The sequence below is a fragment of the Branchiostoma belcheri genome, unplaced genomic scaffold, assembly GCF_001625305.1.
Source record: "Branchiostoma belcheri isolate BF01 breed outbred unplaced genomic scaffold, Haploidv18h27 scaffold169, whole genome shotgun sequence".
In the NCBI taxonomy this organism is placed as follows: Eukaryota; Metazoa; Chordata; class Leptocardii; order Amphioxiformes; family Branchiostomatidae; genus Branchiostoma; species Branchiostoma belcheri.
The window spans coordinates 140,397-157,896 of NW_017803146.1; the positions used below are offsets into that span (position 1 = coordinate 140,397).

Sequence of the window (17,500 nt, forward strand, 5' to 3'; positions counted from 1 at the left end):
CAGTCTGCTTACTTCTAAGTTACTTGTAACCTACAATGTGCATGGTGTTGTAAGTTAGAAGGAAAATATCTAAAATCTATAATTTAACATACAGAGGTGCTTGAAATGTTAGATATCTGTACGTAATGCTGAGGTCACAATTCCCACACGGGGCCCGGCCGGGCAGCTTTTGGGAACGAAAAGTACGGTATAGAAGACAACAAAACACAGAAAAGTTTTTAAGGATAATCATGGGTAATACATCTGGGTAGTCTTAGTCTTGTCATGAATTGTTCATTTTTTGTCCACACAAACAGCCCGGCCGGGCCCCGGCTTGAAAATGTGACCTAAGCATAAGATAGAGTAGAGCTAACCTGCCCATATGCCAGGTTAACATCATTTACTTATTATAAGCTCCTGTCACACATTCACGAACGTCCCACGAATTCGATCCCAAACGCCAGCCGAACAGATTTAGACCACGCCTACCTTTTGGTAATAACTCAACAAATTTGAGTTAAATTGGAGAAAAGCTTATTCTTGAGTACACCCCCCCCCCAAACACTGCTGACTAATTTACAGATGGTTGGCCAGTGCTTTGCTAACTTCAGGTCGAAAACCAGCCAACTATGATCGAACCTCCCGAACGCCTCACGAATTTTAAAACATTCGCTGGTGAAGTTGAACCGTAGCCGAACGCCAGCCGACCCACTCCTAACCATGGTTGGAGGACAAATTCGGCTCTGTGCGACAGGGGCTTTTGTAAAGGATAATCGTGTTTGTGCACACAATACTTTTAAAGCTTTTTAATAGATCTGCGATGCAGTTTTGGTACCACATACATGTGTTTGTCATCTTTGTGTCTTTGATGGGATCACTGGTGAAGAGAGTTCAAGAGACTCATTGGAAGTCAGACTGGTCAAATGCTGACTTTTTCACTCATGTACGGCAGAATTTACCCATACTGCTTTGCCACGCTTTCAGTACCTCACAGTAGCATAGATGATATATGGTAACCCAAGCTTAATCTCCAAGCAGATGTTTTGGCGGTTGTAAAGAAAGAATCAAATTCGCCAGGCTGTACACATTGGTGTACAGCCTGGACAATTAAGACAATTAAGTACCATTTCGCCATTTTAGGTGACGTCTGGCCAACCTATACAGTGTAGCCAATTTTATACTGTCTTTGCACCAAAATATTTGCTTGCACAGGCAGTTGTTTACGTTTTGTGATTAGCTATACGCATGACCATATAAAATTGTGTAAACACCACAATCTGTCGTCGATGAAGGTTAGACATTCAGGTAATACGATACGCCAAAAAGCAGTTACGTATACTCAAGCAACTGGATATGATTTTGGAAACGGTCAGACGTTTCAGCTAGTATCCACTAGCTTTCGTCAGTGACTGAGAGACCAGAGGAGAAATGCAGGTTTATAAGCACAAACTATTGATTGATATGCAAATAAAATGAAGACACGTTTTTTTGGAAGTCAAAAAGGGAACAAAAGTCAAGACAAGACAATGCAAATTAGTCTGAAAGCTCCTGTTTTACAAAACAGGAACTTAAGTGTTGTCTGTCCTCGGGTCTGGGAGCGCCAAATATTCAAGTGCCGGACAGTTCCACCCGTAGCCCCTCTTCCCTGTTGATGGTGGGGTTGTACATTCTTTCATGCAGTATGAGTTTACAAAGCGTAAAGCTGCAGTTCTTGTTCATCTTGATGGGGGTCGCTCCGTTCTCACCCTTGAATGACCCCTCGACCTGCCAATAACCCCGAGTGTGCAAAGTTTAAGTTGTCGTAGCGTTCTCTCTCTTTACGCACATTCCAAACCTTCAAACCTTACACTAGAGACGTTAAATATCTGTTTTTTGAAGTCAGAATGTACCAGAAACAGGACGACTACGATGAATTTGGCGAGGAAACTATCATGCATACCGAGTACAGGCCGAGAAGGAAGAAGAACCGCCGTCCGTTGTTGCTATGTTTCTGCGTCGTCGCCGTTTTGCTGGCCATAATCATCCCGGTAGCCGTGGTGACCAGCAACAGACGCCACGGAGCAAGCGGGTACGTAGTACAAAAAGGGGGGGGGCATGTACTCTCGAAGCAGAGGTTGTGGGGGAATGATCGTTAGATTTTCATAAATGGCTTTTTTGTCGCTACCCCCACCTTCGGTTGCTCATGATGAGCCCTCTCCTGAAAATTGGATACCCTAGGATCTGCTTGGAGATTAGGCTGCATGCATATGCCCTTTGCCTGGTATGTGCCTTTTGATCAAATGCCTTCAATGTTGGAATAGAAAAAAAAAAGTTATTGTCCCCCTCCCCCCACGCAGGCCCTCACCGGAGTGCCCCAGTGGTGACGAGCGGGAGAGGGTGGACTGCTACCCCGAAGGAGGGGCGAGCCTGTCCCGGTGCGAGGCAAGGGGATGCTGCTGGGACCAGCCCGCCACCCAGGGCCCGCCTAGCTGCTTCTACCCCACCAACCACGGGTAACGTTACCTCTTCATCTACATACAGAATTTGTATTTCTATTAAACTAGAAATGAATTAAAGTAACGTAAGAAAGCAAATGCAAAGTGTTCACCCACGTTCACAACTGGTCTAGCCTAACAAACTATTGTTATTCGAACAGATTCATATACTAGTTCAATACTAGTACTATGTGTGGCGAGCAGCTCTTTCAGTTCTGTCTTGCTACGTACTAGTAATGTAACCCAACACCGCAGGCTGTCTGCAACAATGCCAGTTACCATGGTGACAGACGTCTAGCCCAGGTCATTGACCTCATTTGTTTGGAAAAGAAGAGGACTTCAGAAACTGAGCTAAACAATATGTTTTCCTTCTGCGAAAGTAAACATAATGAACTTAGACAATTACATTCGATTATTATATATTCTTACCTTTTTCTTACTAATAAAGAAACGAGAAGAAGCCGATTTCACTTAATTGCAGTTAGTGACAACGTTATTTATATTTTTGTGATCTGTACTTACCTCAGCGGTTATGTGCTTACAATAAAGGTTTCATTCATTCATTCATTCATTCATTCATTCATTCATTCATTCATTCATTCATTCATTCATTCATTCATTCATTCATTCATTCATTCCTTTAAAATAAAAACATAACAATAATATAACAATAACAACAACGTGTGTTGGTGTAGCTACGAGCTGTCAGGGGGCCTGCAGAGGACTCCTCTCGGGTACATGGCCTCCCTCCACCGGCTGAACACTCCGAGTGCGTACGGCAACGATCGGGAAATCATCGAGGTGGAGGTGGAAATACAGCAAGACTACCGACTCCACCTGAAGGTAATTATGATGCTCTGTTTGTTCTTCCTCTTCTTCTCCAATCAAATAAGGTCAATGACCTGGACCACACGTCTGTCGCCATGGCAACTTGTAATTATGACAAGAGTCACGACAGTGCCGCAAACCGTTAGCCTCTACCAGGCACCGCGGATCGCTGGAAAAATAGGGTCGCGAATTGGATCTTCTGTGCTATACTATCTCTTTAGTTCGGCCAATTTCTGCTATTTTTCCAGCGATCCGCGGCTCTTGGTAGAGGCTAGCAAATCGTAAGATAAGGGGAAGATGTGATGAAAGGAAAGAAACAGGACAGGACGACATCTGCTGTTCCACTGATTTACTGCTGTTTTCATGACGAGTAGAAGACTTGGTTGTAGCACTGTGCTCTCTCATTTAATTTGTGTCCTAACATTTGTAGTCCTTTATAGTATTTCTAATCTAGGCATCTTGTTTATTTGGCCCTTCATGTTTTTTATCAAGCTCTCACATTGGATTTCAGATTCCATAAAAATATACTTGGTGTGGCCTAGCCTTCAATGGCCAAATGTATAAACTTAATTTGATCTCTTTGTAAATGGTGTTTTGAAATAAAGTTCAACGTTTTACTATGTATAAAATTAATGGTGAAATCTGCCCATCAGTTGTCTGACCCAAAGCACCCTGGGTACGAGGTGCCCGAGGCCGCTGTGAAGCGCCCCCTTGCGACGACCTTGGCGGAGCACCCTCTGTTCAACTTGACCTTCACCAGTAAACCTTTCAGCATCAAGGTCACGAGAAAAAGCACAGGAGCCACCATGTAAGTTTTGATAGTACTGTGTGCCTAGTAATTCTGCCAGTAACTGTTACCAGTGAAATATCGTACAGTACTAAACCTGCACATTTGGGTACAAAATAAATGAATGAAGACCTTTATTGCACATTTCTGCCACACTTGGCTATTATATAGTAAGTACAGGCTGTTAAACGTCCGGGTGTAACCGTCCAATATGGCGAATAATACTTAGCGCAAACGTCTGTCTTCTCTTTCTTCTCTTACTTCCGTCTATTCTCCACGCCCAGATTCGACAGTTCTGTGGGCAAGCTGACGTTGTCTGCCCAGTTCCTGTCTGTGTCCACCCGGCTGGCCAGTTCTAACCTGTACGGACTGGGGGAGCACGTCCACAGGAGCTACAGACACGACCTCAACTGGAAAACTTGGCCGTTTTTCACAAGAGACTCGTCACCTGCAGCGGGGGTGGGTACTTTAACTCATGACACCAAAAAATGACCTTAACTGATTGTAATTGACATAACTAGTATTACCTGGTTAACAGGCACATTTACAATAAATATGCACGGTTCTCCTGTTACATTCGAAATTCTAACGGCCTACCTTGGAAAAGTCAGCACAAGCTAGTACTGGCAGGTGACTTGCATCTCTACATTTTATTTTTGCATGTCTATATTTGTTCCTGAGCTGACGTCATCCAGTAATGTCAGCTCAGGAAAAAGCATAGAAACGCAAAAATAAAACATAGAGATGCAAATAGAGATGGCCGAAGTGGGCAATTGGGAAGCTTGCTAGAGAGTCTCAGTTTCTCAGTCACCATGATTGGAACAAACTATACTGTATGTATACTTCCGATAGTTGTATGTATTTCACAGATTTTTTTTGGTGTCATGAGCACTTTCAAAGTTAGACACAATGAAGTCTGAGTATGTCCGACTATGATTGAAACCAATCTAGACATCAATCAATCAAATTATATTCATAAAGATCTCGCGGGCAAATACCAGAATTACGTCCTTATTACATACTAGGTACATTACGCATTAAAACAATGATACACATAAAACATGGCAAGTACACTATTAAGACATTTTAAAACGAATACACAATTAAAATCTATACACAATATGCCGCCATTACGTAGAATTTATCTAGATGCTAGAGCACTATACTGGTACATTGTCTTGTTATAGACGAGAACAGCGCAATGAAGGAACGAATTGTCTCTTTGTCCGGGCTTTGCTTAGACTGATTGTGCCAGACAGATCGCGTTCCAATGATTCAAACCAGCCAATGTGTATTACAGGTGTCAGTAGCAAATTCAGATTAGCTCTAGACTGGTCGATTGTTCAGTTTACTCGCTTGTGTCCTTTTCGAACGTAGTTTGTTGGGTCGTGATGCTTGGAGCAGTCTTGAGCTGAATATGGATGGTCTGCGTTCTTAAAGTGATCTGGGTCTCCATTTGGCCACGCCTGGTTAGCCTCCGGAGTAGCCTTATAGAACTGGGGGTTTGATGGTCTTCAACTGTTCTGATTAACCCAGTTCAAAAACGGGGGTAATCCAACCAGGCCGGCTATGTAATCATAAAATAGCACATAAAAGCTCCCAAAGACCCCCCCCCCCCCAAATTCCCAGTTTTTGGCATGGTATGGAGGCTAACGTCTGGTAGTATTACACAGAATTTCTGGCCATCTTTTTTGCAGGACTCGGCAAACCTGTACGGACAGCACCCGTTCTACATGTGCGTGGAAGAAGACGGAAGCGCGAACGGCGTGTTCGTACTCAACAGCAACGCTATGGGTAAGAATTTCGCTCAGTTTTGTCATATCACAAGTGAATGACATGGTTGTTTGGGGCTTCTCTCTTCCCCTTCTCTCTCCCTCCCTCTTTCCCTTCTCTCTCTTTTGCTCTCTTTCTCATTTCTGTATCTGTATCTGTTTTTCTCGTACGTAGTCTGATTTGCCATATTTTGATATTTTTTGTTGGTTGCATAAACCGTTGTTTGTTTAGAATTGTTCTACAACAATACTAATGGTGCTATGATCTGTTGCCCTCAGTCTTTCTTGTTACGGTCAGAGTCTATTTAAAAAATTTGGCCCATACTTTCTTCGTGCTTTCGCTCTAGATTGGCAGAGTCTGCAGAGGTTGTCTATCAAATTTACCTTCAGTAACCTCGATACTTATAGTCTTTTAATCACTGCGTGTAGGCATTTAATTTAGAAAAAAATTTCTACGTGTTTTTTTATAGCTGTATGTTTTACAGACGTGACCCTCCAGCCGGGCGCCCCTGACTCCGCCCCCATCGTGACGTACCGCGTGATTGGCGGGGTGTTGGATTTCTACATGTTCCTCGGACCCTCCCCGGAAAACGTCGTGCAGCAGTACACAGAGGTCAGTGACCTTTCTCAGACAGATAATTTATGTAGAGGGTTGCCATGCCAACCGTGACGTACCGCGTGATTGGCGGGGTGTTGGATTTCTACATGTTCCTCGGACCCTCCCCGGAAAACGTCGTGCAGCAGTACACAGAGGTCAGTGACCTTTATAAGATTACATTGCGACATATACAATGTAACATTGTAACAAAGAGATTGCGACAGATATTATACGTAACGGCTTTTCACTTTTCAGAAACCTAATCATTTGACTGCCATTATTACGTGTTACAAATCACCTTGAATCCTAAGAAAGAATAAAGAACAAACAAAACAACGTCATCTGCCACTTAAACGCTTAGTTTGCAATTTAGAACAGCTTTTGTCTATTTTATGTTTTTTGTCTTTAAAGATTATTCGCAGAAAGAAAGCATATTGTTTGCTCAGTTTCTTCTTATTCCTCTTTTTCTTCTCCAAAAAATTAGATCAATATGACCTGGGCCAGTCGTCTGTCACCATGGTAACCTGTGCTGTAGCAACACCCTGTGGTGTCGGGTTACATTATATAGCAGAACAGAGCTGGAGAGCCTGCTCACATTTATGAATGTCTCATACTTTGAGTAAAAATAAACAGTGGGTACTTCGTTGAGCTAGACCAAGTGAAGGTAAACATTGTGCATTTTCTTTGAAAATGTTACCTTTTTAGTTTAAACTTTTGTTTAATCCCTTATAAGGTGATCGGGCGTCCCATGATGCCTGCGTACTGGGGTTTGGGGTTCCAGCTCAGCAAGTGGTTCTACAAGAACTCTCGGGGCCTCAGGGAGGTCATTCTGCGCACGCGCGCCACGGGCATTCCGTACGTAAGCACACGTCATTGTTTTCCCGAAAGTTCCAAAAGTTTCCAACGAATCCTTGGAGAGAGCCCCGATGTACAAATGTAGAATAGCCTGGCATTGCGACAAGTGATGATGATGACAACTAAAATAATCTGTACGGAAATGCAACGAGCACCATTGTCAACGAAAGGCTATTGGTTGATATGGTGGTTGTTGCCTTTTTGTTGATGGTGTTTGTTGCCATTTTTGTCAATTATGTCTGCTGCCTTTCATCTTTTTATCGATTTTCGATAGTTACCTTTTTGTTGATGGCGTTTGTTGCCTTTTTTTTATGATGTTTATTGCATTTTCCTGGATGGCGATTGTTGCCTTTTGTTTCTTTGCTCCCTCAGGATGTCCAGTACAGTGATATAGACTACATGGAAGACCGGAAGGACTTCACGTACGACGGAAACAATTACGGTGACCTGCCTGACGTCATCCGTGACCTGCACAACAACGGGCAGAAATACATCGTCATTCTGGTCAGATAGAACTTGGACTTATTCAAAGTTAAAACTTTAGATTCAACACAAAACGTTCTCTCACCTAGAGCTTTCGACCAGTCTCTCTGGTCTTCCTCAGTAGACTGACCCAGTGGGGCTTGTCACGTGGTTTCTTTAAAGTGCGACGTCAACACTGGGTCAAAGGTATCTGGTAGACCATGTGTTGTGTTGGATCAAAAGTTTTAACTTTAAATATGCAACTACCAACACAGATGAACTTTTATGATAAAGCTTGGACTTGTTCGTGCTCTTAAGTGCTTGTGTTCATCCTTTACCAGGAAGCTGTAAAGAGTAGAAAATGGCCAAATAGTATACTATTCACACTGCGTAATCACTGGATCATCCTTAATGAGTTATGGAGCAGTGCCGGAGTCGCGCGATGAAAACAAGTCCCTTCATATCCACTTATTATTATCAGGGTGGGGTGTGGGGGGGAATCAAAAATGCCTGCTGTGTTCAAGCTGGCTTCAACCTTCCTCCCGCTCACTGCTTCAGGGACCTGTCTCCACCGCACTCCCCGGAGGGCGGATGTTTCCAGTAAATGCACAGAGTGAATGGGCTATCAGCCCCTTATATGGGGTGTGATGACGTCATTGGCGGATTGATCCAATAATTAAGCAGTGAGAAAAGTATACTATTCACACTGCGTAATCACTGGATCATCCTTAATGAGTTATGGAGCAGTGCCTACGTCGCTCCTCTCTTCCGTCTATCCCATCTCATATCCACCTTTTCCTGTCACCTCTTTACCCAAAACCCCATACTCATTCCCACACTAATACCTCCTCTATACCACAAGGCGTATTCTCCTTTAAACAGACCGTCTCAAATTACCTATGTCAGACATGAGGCGATAGATCCCATTGTATTGTTCATCTTTCTTTCGACCGAATGGACTGAGGCCAACCTCTTTCTTCAGGATCTTAATATTCCCAAATGTTGTGCGCTGTCTGACAAAGATGCATTTGCTATTAGTTGGTTCCCATAATACTACTTCGCATGCCATCGGCTCGGCCTAAGTGTTCCCCGTAGTATCCATCGAGCCCAGTACTTCTTATCCTTATCTTATCCGACCGACCGTGGAGTCTCTATAAGAACCTGAGTTCCTCCCATGATTCTCCCGTACCACGTTCAGCGCTCTCCTTAACATTCGAGTACCTAAGCACTTTCGTGTGCTAATCTCGCGACCATACATCAGTACATACCCGACCATAGCTGTAAAAAATCTTCCTTGAGTGTTGGAGTCGTATCCCTTGCCATTCTACGCAAAACTTTCCAGATATGCGTCTGTTTCACAATGATGTCTCGAGCTGCTGAAACGATTCACTTTCCTTCTTCAAATTACCCCAAACTGTGCACCCTCTAGAACAACTACCTCGTTGTCTTCCAAATCGGAAGGTATTGGTTTATCTTTACCGTGCACTGCAGGTCAATCCTCTAACGCAGATGGAAGAGTAATACGAGTCCTTCTGATATGTCAGGAACCGGCTCTAGGTCACCCGCATAGTCTACCCCCACTCTTGTTGTTAACTCTCTTTGGAGCAAACCCAACTGCTCCCTTTTCTCGTTGATGATACTTTCAATACGATAACAGGAAAGTATCATCGTATCGCTCTGCGGCACACTTGCCGATATTTGAAAAGACTTGATGTTTCCTGGGCCCTGACCCCAGTCTATGCCCACAAGGTGCTACGTATACCCTTGACGACACCTGCATATATACCTTCACCGCCTACCCCACATTGAAACCAAACTGCGAGTTTCCCTGACTACCATACTGGTTTACTTTCGCAAGTAGTGTCGGGTTACAATCCTTACAAACCACCCTAACTTAATCATTCTTCTACCCTCTGTTTCGGCCGCATGACTCGGAGAGATAGCACACCCCTTGAACATTTTTCTTTCTCTAAGCTTCAGTTTCCACCGGAACTTCAGGAAAGCGTTACCCATCGCAAAGGGGTTGCCTGGGAACTTTGTCCCTCCCGTAACACATAGCTGACCACCGAAACCTCCTCAAGATTGCTCGGGAATTGCTCCGTGAGGGAGACATGACCACTTAAAATCTTTCTCGTACAAGCCTTTCGTCCAGCCTATTTTCCTAACCTAAAGTATCTATACCTCCCCAATCTTAATCTGCCCACGTGCTTGATTCAAGCTTGGAGCTCTTGATCGCAATTTGAGTACAACATTCGCTTTCCCCTGCCTAAACCTATGATTATCACCCCAAAAAGAAGACTACTTCGATTGAGTCCTTTCTGATCCTCTGCCCATGTACATATGTACACCTCTCTCGCCGATCTTTCCTTTGTCACGTGGAACTTGTACGAGTGATCACCGAGGCCAGGATTTCCGGTCTCACGATACCAGACCCATAGATTGCCTTCTGAAAAGATTTTTGCTTCAACCTCGTCCTTGTCCACACACGTCCTTTCACACGATGAATGACTCGTTCTTCAGCTGTTTGAGATGTTCTCACTTTATACTAGATTCGAGCGCCACCGTTTTCTTCTCTACACTCCCTGGGTCTCGAATGCATATTTTCACCTACTGACAGCAAACAAAAGTGACTGCGGGTCGTTCATTTCCACTTGAGCACTTAATGACTCCTTGTTAGCTTTGGAACAATCCTCCAAGTCAATGATTGGCGACTTCTTCTTTGCTCCATTACCGTAGAGTCGACGTTGACCAATGGCCTTGTTACATTCCCCATGACCTTTGACACGGCTCGGCTTCCTTCAATAACGCCCTGTCCCGATCTGATAATTCTCTATCCGGTCGCCAGGAATATCACCAGTAAAATTCGCTGAGAACTAGTTCACTGGGAACTTCAACCTTCCCAATCCGTCACAGTTTACAGATGTAGCATCGTTGCAAACTCCCTTATCTAAACGTAGTTCCCGTACCTTGTTACCATGTATTATCCAAGACACTCGGTGCACTTTATTCTCGAAATCAGCGGCTGCATGGGAAACCCACTGCACCAATTTATTCTGACACCTTTATCAAACCACCCTCTGGTCGTGCCATTTCCACCCTAAAACAACCCCCTCACTAATTCCCGTTAAAATACGGTGTGGGAGACGGGCGCATCTGAGAATGGCGCTGCTGGTCACTTAACTTGCCCCTCTATGAGTGCTTGGACTAGCATGTGTCAACCACTCCCTTGAGGAAATTCAGCAAAATTACACCTGCTCGACTTAACTTCTATAAAGCTTGCCGTGTGCACGTGCCTTCATACTCGGTCACCCCTCGGTGTGTGCCCGCACTAACAGGTGCTAACGAAATTTCAATCATCTAGAGCTCGCTCGAACCACTACATAGTGGACATCGTCTAAGTGACCTAACCAACATCGACCCGCTTTAAGACCTGCATGAAGTTCATATCCTGCGTGTTTCCTCTCAAGTGGCCACATCTCCTACTACTTACACTGACGTGCACTATCCTGGGTTCTGAACCCCTCGTGAAGTGTGTTACTAATCTGTGTCCCCAGTCTATGTTCGTGCTGAACGTGTTAAAGAATACCAACTGGTCATGAGACAATAATGACCATTACGCACACAAACGTATCTTGTAATGGTCGAGAGATGCGTTGACGCTCATCTGTCCCCCAGTAAGCCTGTACGTTACACTGCCTCCACGTTACCCAACTACGCACACTAGCGAACACAACATGCCCGACACGTATTCTTTCAGGCTCGCCGTATGAACATCCCCGTTAACACGAGGTGCGGGTCACTTCACCTAAGACTAAGATGAACATAACCTGTCCGACATAAAACACGCAGCGCTCGTCATGTACGCTACCGCCCAACTATCCACGTTGTACATTAAGATTGTCTCTAAACTAGGCGAGACCTATGATATTGATCTAGCCCTTCCGGCTAAATATGGCTAACCATACAACCCAATCCCCAGCCTTATCTTGGTGCCTCTCTAGGTGCTACCTATCACTCCGAGGAGGACCTCGTTGCACGACTTGGCTCCTATAATACTCCACATGTGTATTATCGCTCAACTGTCCACCGTCAACAAGTTGTGCCAGACGCACGAGTAAAACTCGACTGCCATAAGGTGTCCGTTGTAACACCTGCGTCTCTCATTCTGTCTCTCGCCCCAAGCATCCGCGAGTGGTCAGCATTCAAGTGATCAGATAATTGACCAAGGGCCACGTCAAGCATGACGTCCTGACGTAACTTCTGTAACATTCACCATGCGTTGCTGCCCGACTGCCTAGTAACCACCAGTACTGTTCAAGCAAACGTGCCGAAGAAAACCTAAAGGGCAACGGCGAAAACGTGCGCAACGATGACACTTACACCACTCGTCATAGGAGTTGCCGCTCACCAGCCCTAAATGAACAAGTGTCTACCCGAAACGTGCGAAAGACCGGTACCACTTCATCAATAACCTCGAGGACCACAACATGTCCAATGTCACACCATACCTGTCATCTTGCGTGCTACTGTTCTGCCAGCCAGTGTTCTCAGACCACTACACTGCGCACATCATGTACGAGGTGGGACCTTCACTGCTCTTTGTGTGTTGCCGCTCATCGACCGCTTATCCAGCGTTTGCATAACCGCTGCCAAGGATCCTAACCCGGGGACAACGATGCATCCAGCGTGCCAAACGTATAAGTCCCACCGCTCGTCGTGTTGACGCTTGTCGTATCCACCACCCGTGTGTGTACACCCAAGAAACGTGCTAAAGCCCACTCGTGTAGGCACAACGCCGAATATCCCATGCACAACGTAAGTCTATGTGTGTTATCACTTGACTGTTCGCCCACGAGTGTACGCCCAACACCGTGCCAGAGACCACTCAGACAGGGACAGTGATAAAAACCGCGAGCACGACGTAAAGACTACAACGTGACGCTCGTCCTGCGTGTTACTACTTGACCGTCCCTTCATGAATATACGCACCAAGCCGCGCCAACGACCACTCAAACAGGGACAGTGAGACGCCACATGCACGACGTAAAGACCACAACGTAACGCCCGTCAAGCGTGTTATCACTTTACTGTCCATTCGTGAATGTACGCACCAATCCGTGTCAGAGACCCCTCAAACCGGGACAGTGACAAACACCACATCTACGACTTAAAAGTCACACCGCTTGCCATGTGTGTTACCGCTCGACCATCCTCACCCGAGTGAACGCCCAAACCGGGCCAAAGAACACCCAAGCAGGGACGGTGACGAACACAACATGCACGACGAAAAGATCACACCGCTCGCCATGTGTGTTACCACTCGACTGCCCTACCCGAGTGTACGAAAAAAAATACTCAAGCAGGGACAGTGACGAACACAACATGCACGACGACATATCACACCGCTCGCCATGTGTGTTACCGCTCGACTGCCCCTACCCGAGTGTACCAAAGAACACTCAAGCAGGGACAGTGACGAACACAACATGCACGACGAAATATCACACCGCTCGCCATGTGTGTTACCGCTCGACTGCCCCTACCCGAGTGTACCAAAGAACACTCAAGCAGGGACAGTGACGAACACAACATGCACGACGAAAGATCACACCGCTCGTGACTGTGTGTTGCCGCTCGACTGCCCTACCCGAGTGTACCAAAGAACACTCAATCAGGGACAGTGACGAACACAACATGCACGACGAAACGATCACACCGCTCGTGATGTGTGCTTACCGCTCGACTGCCCCTACCCGAGTGTACCAAAGAACACTCAAGCAGAGAACAGTGACGAACACAACATGACGACGAAAAGATCGCACCGCCCGCCATGTGTGCTTACCGCTCACTGCTCCCGCCGAAGTGTACCAAAGAACACCTCAGAGAGAACAGTGACGAACACAACATGACGACGAAAAGATCACACCGCCCGCCATGCGTGTCTACCGCTCACTGCTCCACCGAAGTGTACCAAAGAACACCTCAGAGAGAACAGTGACGAACACAACATGACGACGAAAAGATCACACCACCCTCCATGCGTGTCTACCGCTCACTACTCCCACCGAAGTGTACCAAAGAACACCTCAGTGAGAACAGTGACGAACACGACATGCACGACGTAAATGCTGAAGTGCTGGTCGTCCTGCCAAAGGTGTCCGCGAAGACGAAATGCCGGCACAGCGCTCTGTCGGAGATACTGAAAAATACGAAACAAACATAAAACTCCCGGCTGCCTTCCGCTCTGCCGATGTCGCGGAGCCGGTTGGCTGCTAGTGCTGTAGAGCCGGTTGCTGTGCGCTCTGCAGATGTTGTAGAGCTAGGTGCCGAATGTCCTGCTGATATCGTTGCGGTAGAGGAGCTCGCTGTAGAGGCGGGAACTGCGTCGTTGTTAGTTGCGGTCCATGTCGTCGTTGTTCACCTATCGTCTGGTGTCTACTTCTGCATGTCCTCGGTGGGTAGTTTTGCAGTCACTATCACTGAATAGGCACAGAACAAAACAAAACTTCAGACTACTGAAGCGTACCGCAAATTACTTAAAATACCCGCCCGAGGGAGCTCACACCAAAACAATCTAAACCACCCTACGAAAACAACAAAATTACACGGATTCCTTAAACCATTCAAATGCAAATGCCCACGTGTAAAACCCCACATGGAAAAAAAAAACCCGCCAAGATCTTGCGGATACCACTTAAAACCGCTGCTGTGAATTTATCCCTGGCGGCGGCGGAACCTGCTGCTGCGGTTGTCGCACACTGCTGAGTACGGGGTTGGAGGACGGATACCCTGCTGTTGAGGAGCCGCCGGTCTCACTCCCTGCTGCCCGGCATCCTGCACTCCCGCGGTAGGTAGTCTTGGTGCTCGTGGCGTCATATCTACATGTGCAAACAATGTCCATTATAAAAGACGCCAATCCCACTGCAAAACTTACACTACCCACCCGAGGGAGTCCCCACCATAGCGGAAAGAGAAGCCCCGTACAGCCAAAGGACCAAGCGGCGAACCAGCAAGGCCTGAGACTCCACTCAGGTACCCAATCCCTGCTAAAACAATCACCACCCCAAAACCAGCAGACAAAAGAAAAATGCCTCCACCATTCAAATGCAAATGACCCAGGTGTGGAGGACCACGTGTAACGCCCGCTAACGGAAAATTCCAACACGAAAACTCACGCATCCAAAAACCCGCAAAATTCTACACCCCAAAACCTCCACTAAGCTTGAGGTGCGAAAAAGAAAACAAAAAAACAACACACTGACAGCCAAAACTAAACTCTCCCTCTAAGAAAAACCGAACTCACTCTAACAAGGCGCGCCTACCCTACCCGCTAACTGTGGCGCCACAAAAAACACGCCGAAAATTCTGGACTCTCACTACCGTCTACACTAGCCAAACCTTGACCAAACTGGTCAGCGAGAATCCTTGCAGTTCTCCCCCAGGCACTCCGGTCTCCGCTCCGTGCTTCCTTCCTTGTCGAAACGCTGTCGTGCTGGTCGGACGGTAGACCTCCACGACGCTGCGACTCCAACCGGTCCGGGGGGATGTTTCCAGTAAATGCACAGAGTGAATGGGCTATCAGCCCCTTATATGGGGTGTGATGACGTCATTGGCGGATTGATCCAATAATTAAGCAGTGAGAAAAGACAGGTAGTTAGTCATAGACAAGCCAGGAAGGCAGTCCAGAGCAGAAAATGGTTCTCTATCAGCGGACTAACCTGGCATCTTGTTATCTGGCTTTTTTTGCCAGCTGCCCTTGTTTGATTGAGAAATTTAGCTGCCTTTCCAGCTCAATCAAGTTTGATAATATTCACTACACTTCCACACTTCTTCATTACCATATTTCCAATGTAGTTAATGTTAACTTTCCATCCATTATATGGGAAAATGTTTGTAGACCAACTACTACACTGTCAACATTTTCTTGTTTTTGGTTCATTGCCTTGCTTTGATTTTTTTTCGATTTGACAATGTTTCCTCTCAGAGGATAGTAAAGAAAAGTTTAAAGGCATCATGTGCAGTTTTTAGGGCTCGAAAAAACCCGAATTTTCAAAGTCAATATTCTAGTCACTTATCTACATACTGAGATGAAATCACACTGTCTTAATGTATAGTGACCCTCATGGAGCAAAAATTTCCAAATTTCTGATGGAAAATGGATACTAGAAGGGACCTTGGCTGATTTTTAGGGTACCGCCCAGGAAACAAAGGACTCATCTTGGGGCTTGTTTCTGCAGTTTTGAATGCCTAAAGTATGAAATGCTGATTAAAATGGGCTAATGTAAAGCAGTATGTGTCTGTATCATAAAGATTGTCTCATTCAGAATATTTCCAGTTTCGCTGCCCTGAAATCTCATTGGATGCCTTTAACGTTTTTTTTTCTACCTGAAGGACCCGGCAGTGAGTACCCAAAAGCGGCGGGACGGGTCGCCCTACGTCCCGTACGAGATGGGCAGGAGTGCCGGCGTGTTTGTCAACACTTCTGACGGCAAGACTCCGATTGTAGGGCAGGTAAACCTCAAGATCTGTTTCAAAATAAAATAGTACTACAGAGTAATGAACCCAGTAGTAAAGTAGTAAACTATGGACGCCAAAGAGCTCATCATACACTAGGAGTCCATCCAGGTGTAAGTAGAGTAAACCTTTCACTCTGGTCTCCGGTTTAGCATCATGGAAAGGTCGCAGTCTCTTCCTACGTCAATCCTTCCATAATTTCGATTTGATTTGATTTGTTGAAATTACAACAGTCCAAAACACGCGGAACAGAGGCAGCTGTTGCTGGTGTTGTGGTTAGTGACGCACATGGAAACGAATACTGGCCAGAAAATACTCATTTTCACTTGAGTCTAGTGGGGAAAGTCGTGTAAAGTGCCTTTCGTAAGGGCACAAGATCGGTGTCATGTCAGGACTCGAACCCGGGACCTTTTGATTCCGAGTCGCACACGTTGCCGCTGCGCCACACAAATGTGGCGACTCTCAATAGATTGACATAAAAATGGTGTCTTTTGAATGCAAATGAATCAAATATTTAACCTTCTTCTCACTTACTGCATCCAGAACTATCTAGGCATAGATCTTTGCCTGAATGGGCTCGGATGAGGATCAGGCACGCGGTTCTTGATAGTCTTTGTGTATCTCAGAAAGTAAATTTGCCCCAGGCACGGTTCTGGGTACGCGTGGCTAGAACTGTGCCTGAGGATGGTTCTGGATAAAGAAGGTTCTGGATTAAAGCAGGTTCTGGATTAAAGATGGTACTGGATTAAAGATGGTTCTGGATTAAAGCAGGTTCTGGATTAAAGATGGTTCTGGATAAAGAAGGTTTTGGAATAAAGATGGTTCTGGATAAAGCAGGTTCTGGATTAAAGATAGTTCTGGATAAAGCCGGTTCTGGATTAAAACAGGTTCTGTATTAAAGATGGTTCTTATTAAAGAAGGTTCTGAATTAAAGCAGGTTCTGGATTATAGATGGTTCTGGATAAAGAAGGTTCTGGATTAAAGCAGGTTCTGGATTAAAGATGGCTCTGGATAAAGCCGGCTCTGGATTAAAACAGGTTCTGGATTAAAGATGGTTCTTATTAAAGAAGGTTCTGAATTAAAGCAGGTTCTGGATTATAGATGGTTCTGGATAAAGAAGGTTCTGGATTAAAGCAGGTTCTGGATTAAAGCAGGTTCTGGATTAAGCGGGTTCTGGATTAAGCAAGTTCTGGATTAAGCAGGTTCTGGATTAAAGCAGGCTCTGGATAAA

At 45.6% G+C, this 17,500-nt stretch overlaps 1 protein-coding gene across 1 annotated transcript in view; it reads left to right on the forward strand.

The window, feature by feature from the left end:
- The first annotated feature begins 1,755 nt into the window (after positions 1-1,755).
- LOC109466543 (sucrase-isomaltase, intestinal-like) overlaps positions 1,756-17,500 on the forward strand; it is a 29,055-nt gene continuing 13,310 nt past the window's right edge. The window contains exons 1-10 of the mRNA XM_019764275.1: positions 1,756-2,047; positions 2,316-2,471; positions 3,149-3,296; positions 3,935-4,089; positions 4,353-4,527; positions 5,766-5,862; positions 6,326-6,453; positions 7,172-7,297; positions 7,666-7,797; positions 16,147-16,266. Coding sequence (XP_019619834.1) covers positions 1,863-2,047; positions 2,316-2,471; positions 3,149-3,296; positions 3,935-4,089; positions 4,353-4,527; positions 5,766-5,862; positions 6,326-6,453; positions 7,172-7,297; positions 7,666-7,797; positions 16,147-16,266 — 1,422 coding nt within the window. The 5' untranslated portion in view covers positions 1,756-1,862. The remainder of the gene's footprint in view (positions 2,048-2,315; positions 2,472-3,148; positions 3,297-3,934; positions 4,090-4,352; positions 4,528-5,765; positions 5,863-6,325; positions 6,454-7,171; positions 7,298-7,665; positions 7,798-16,146; positions 16,267-17,500) is intronic.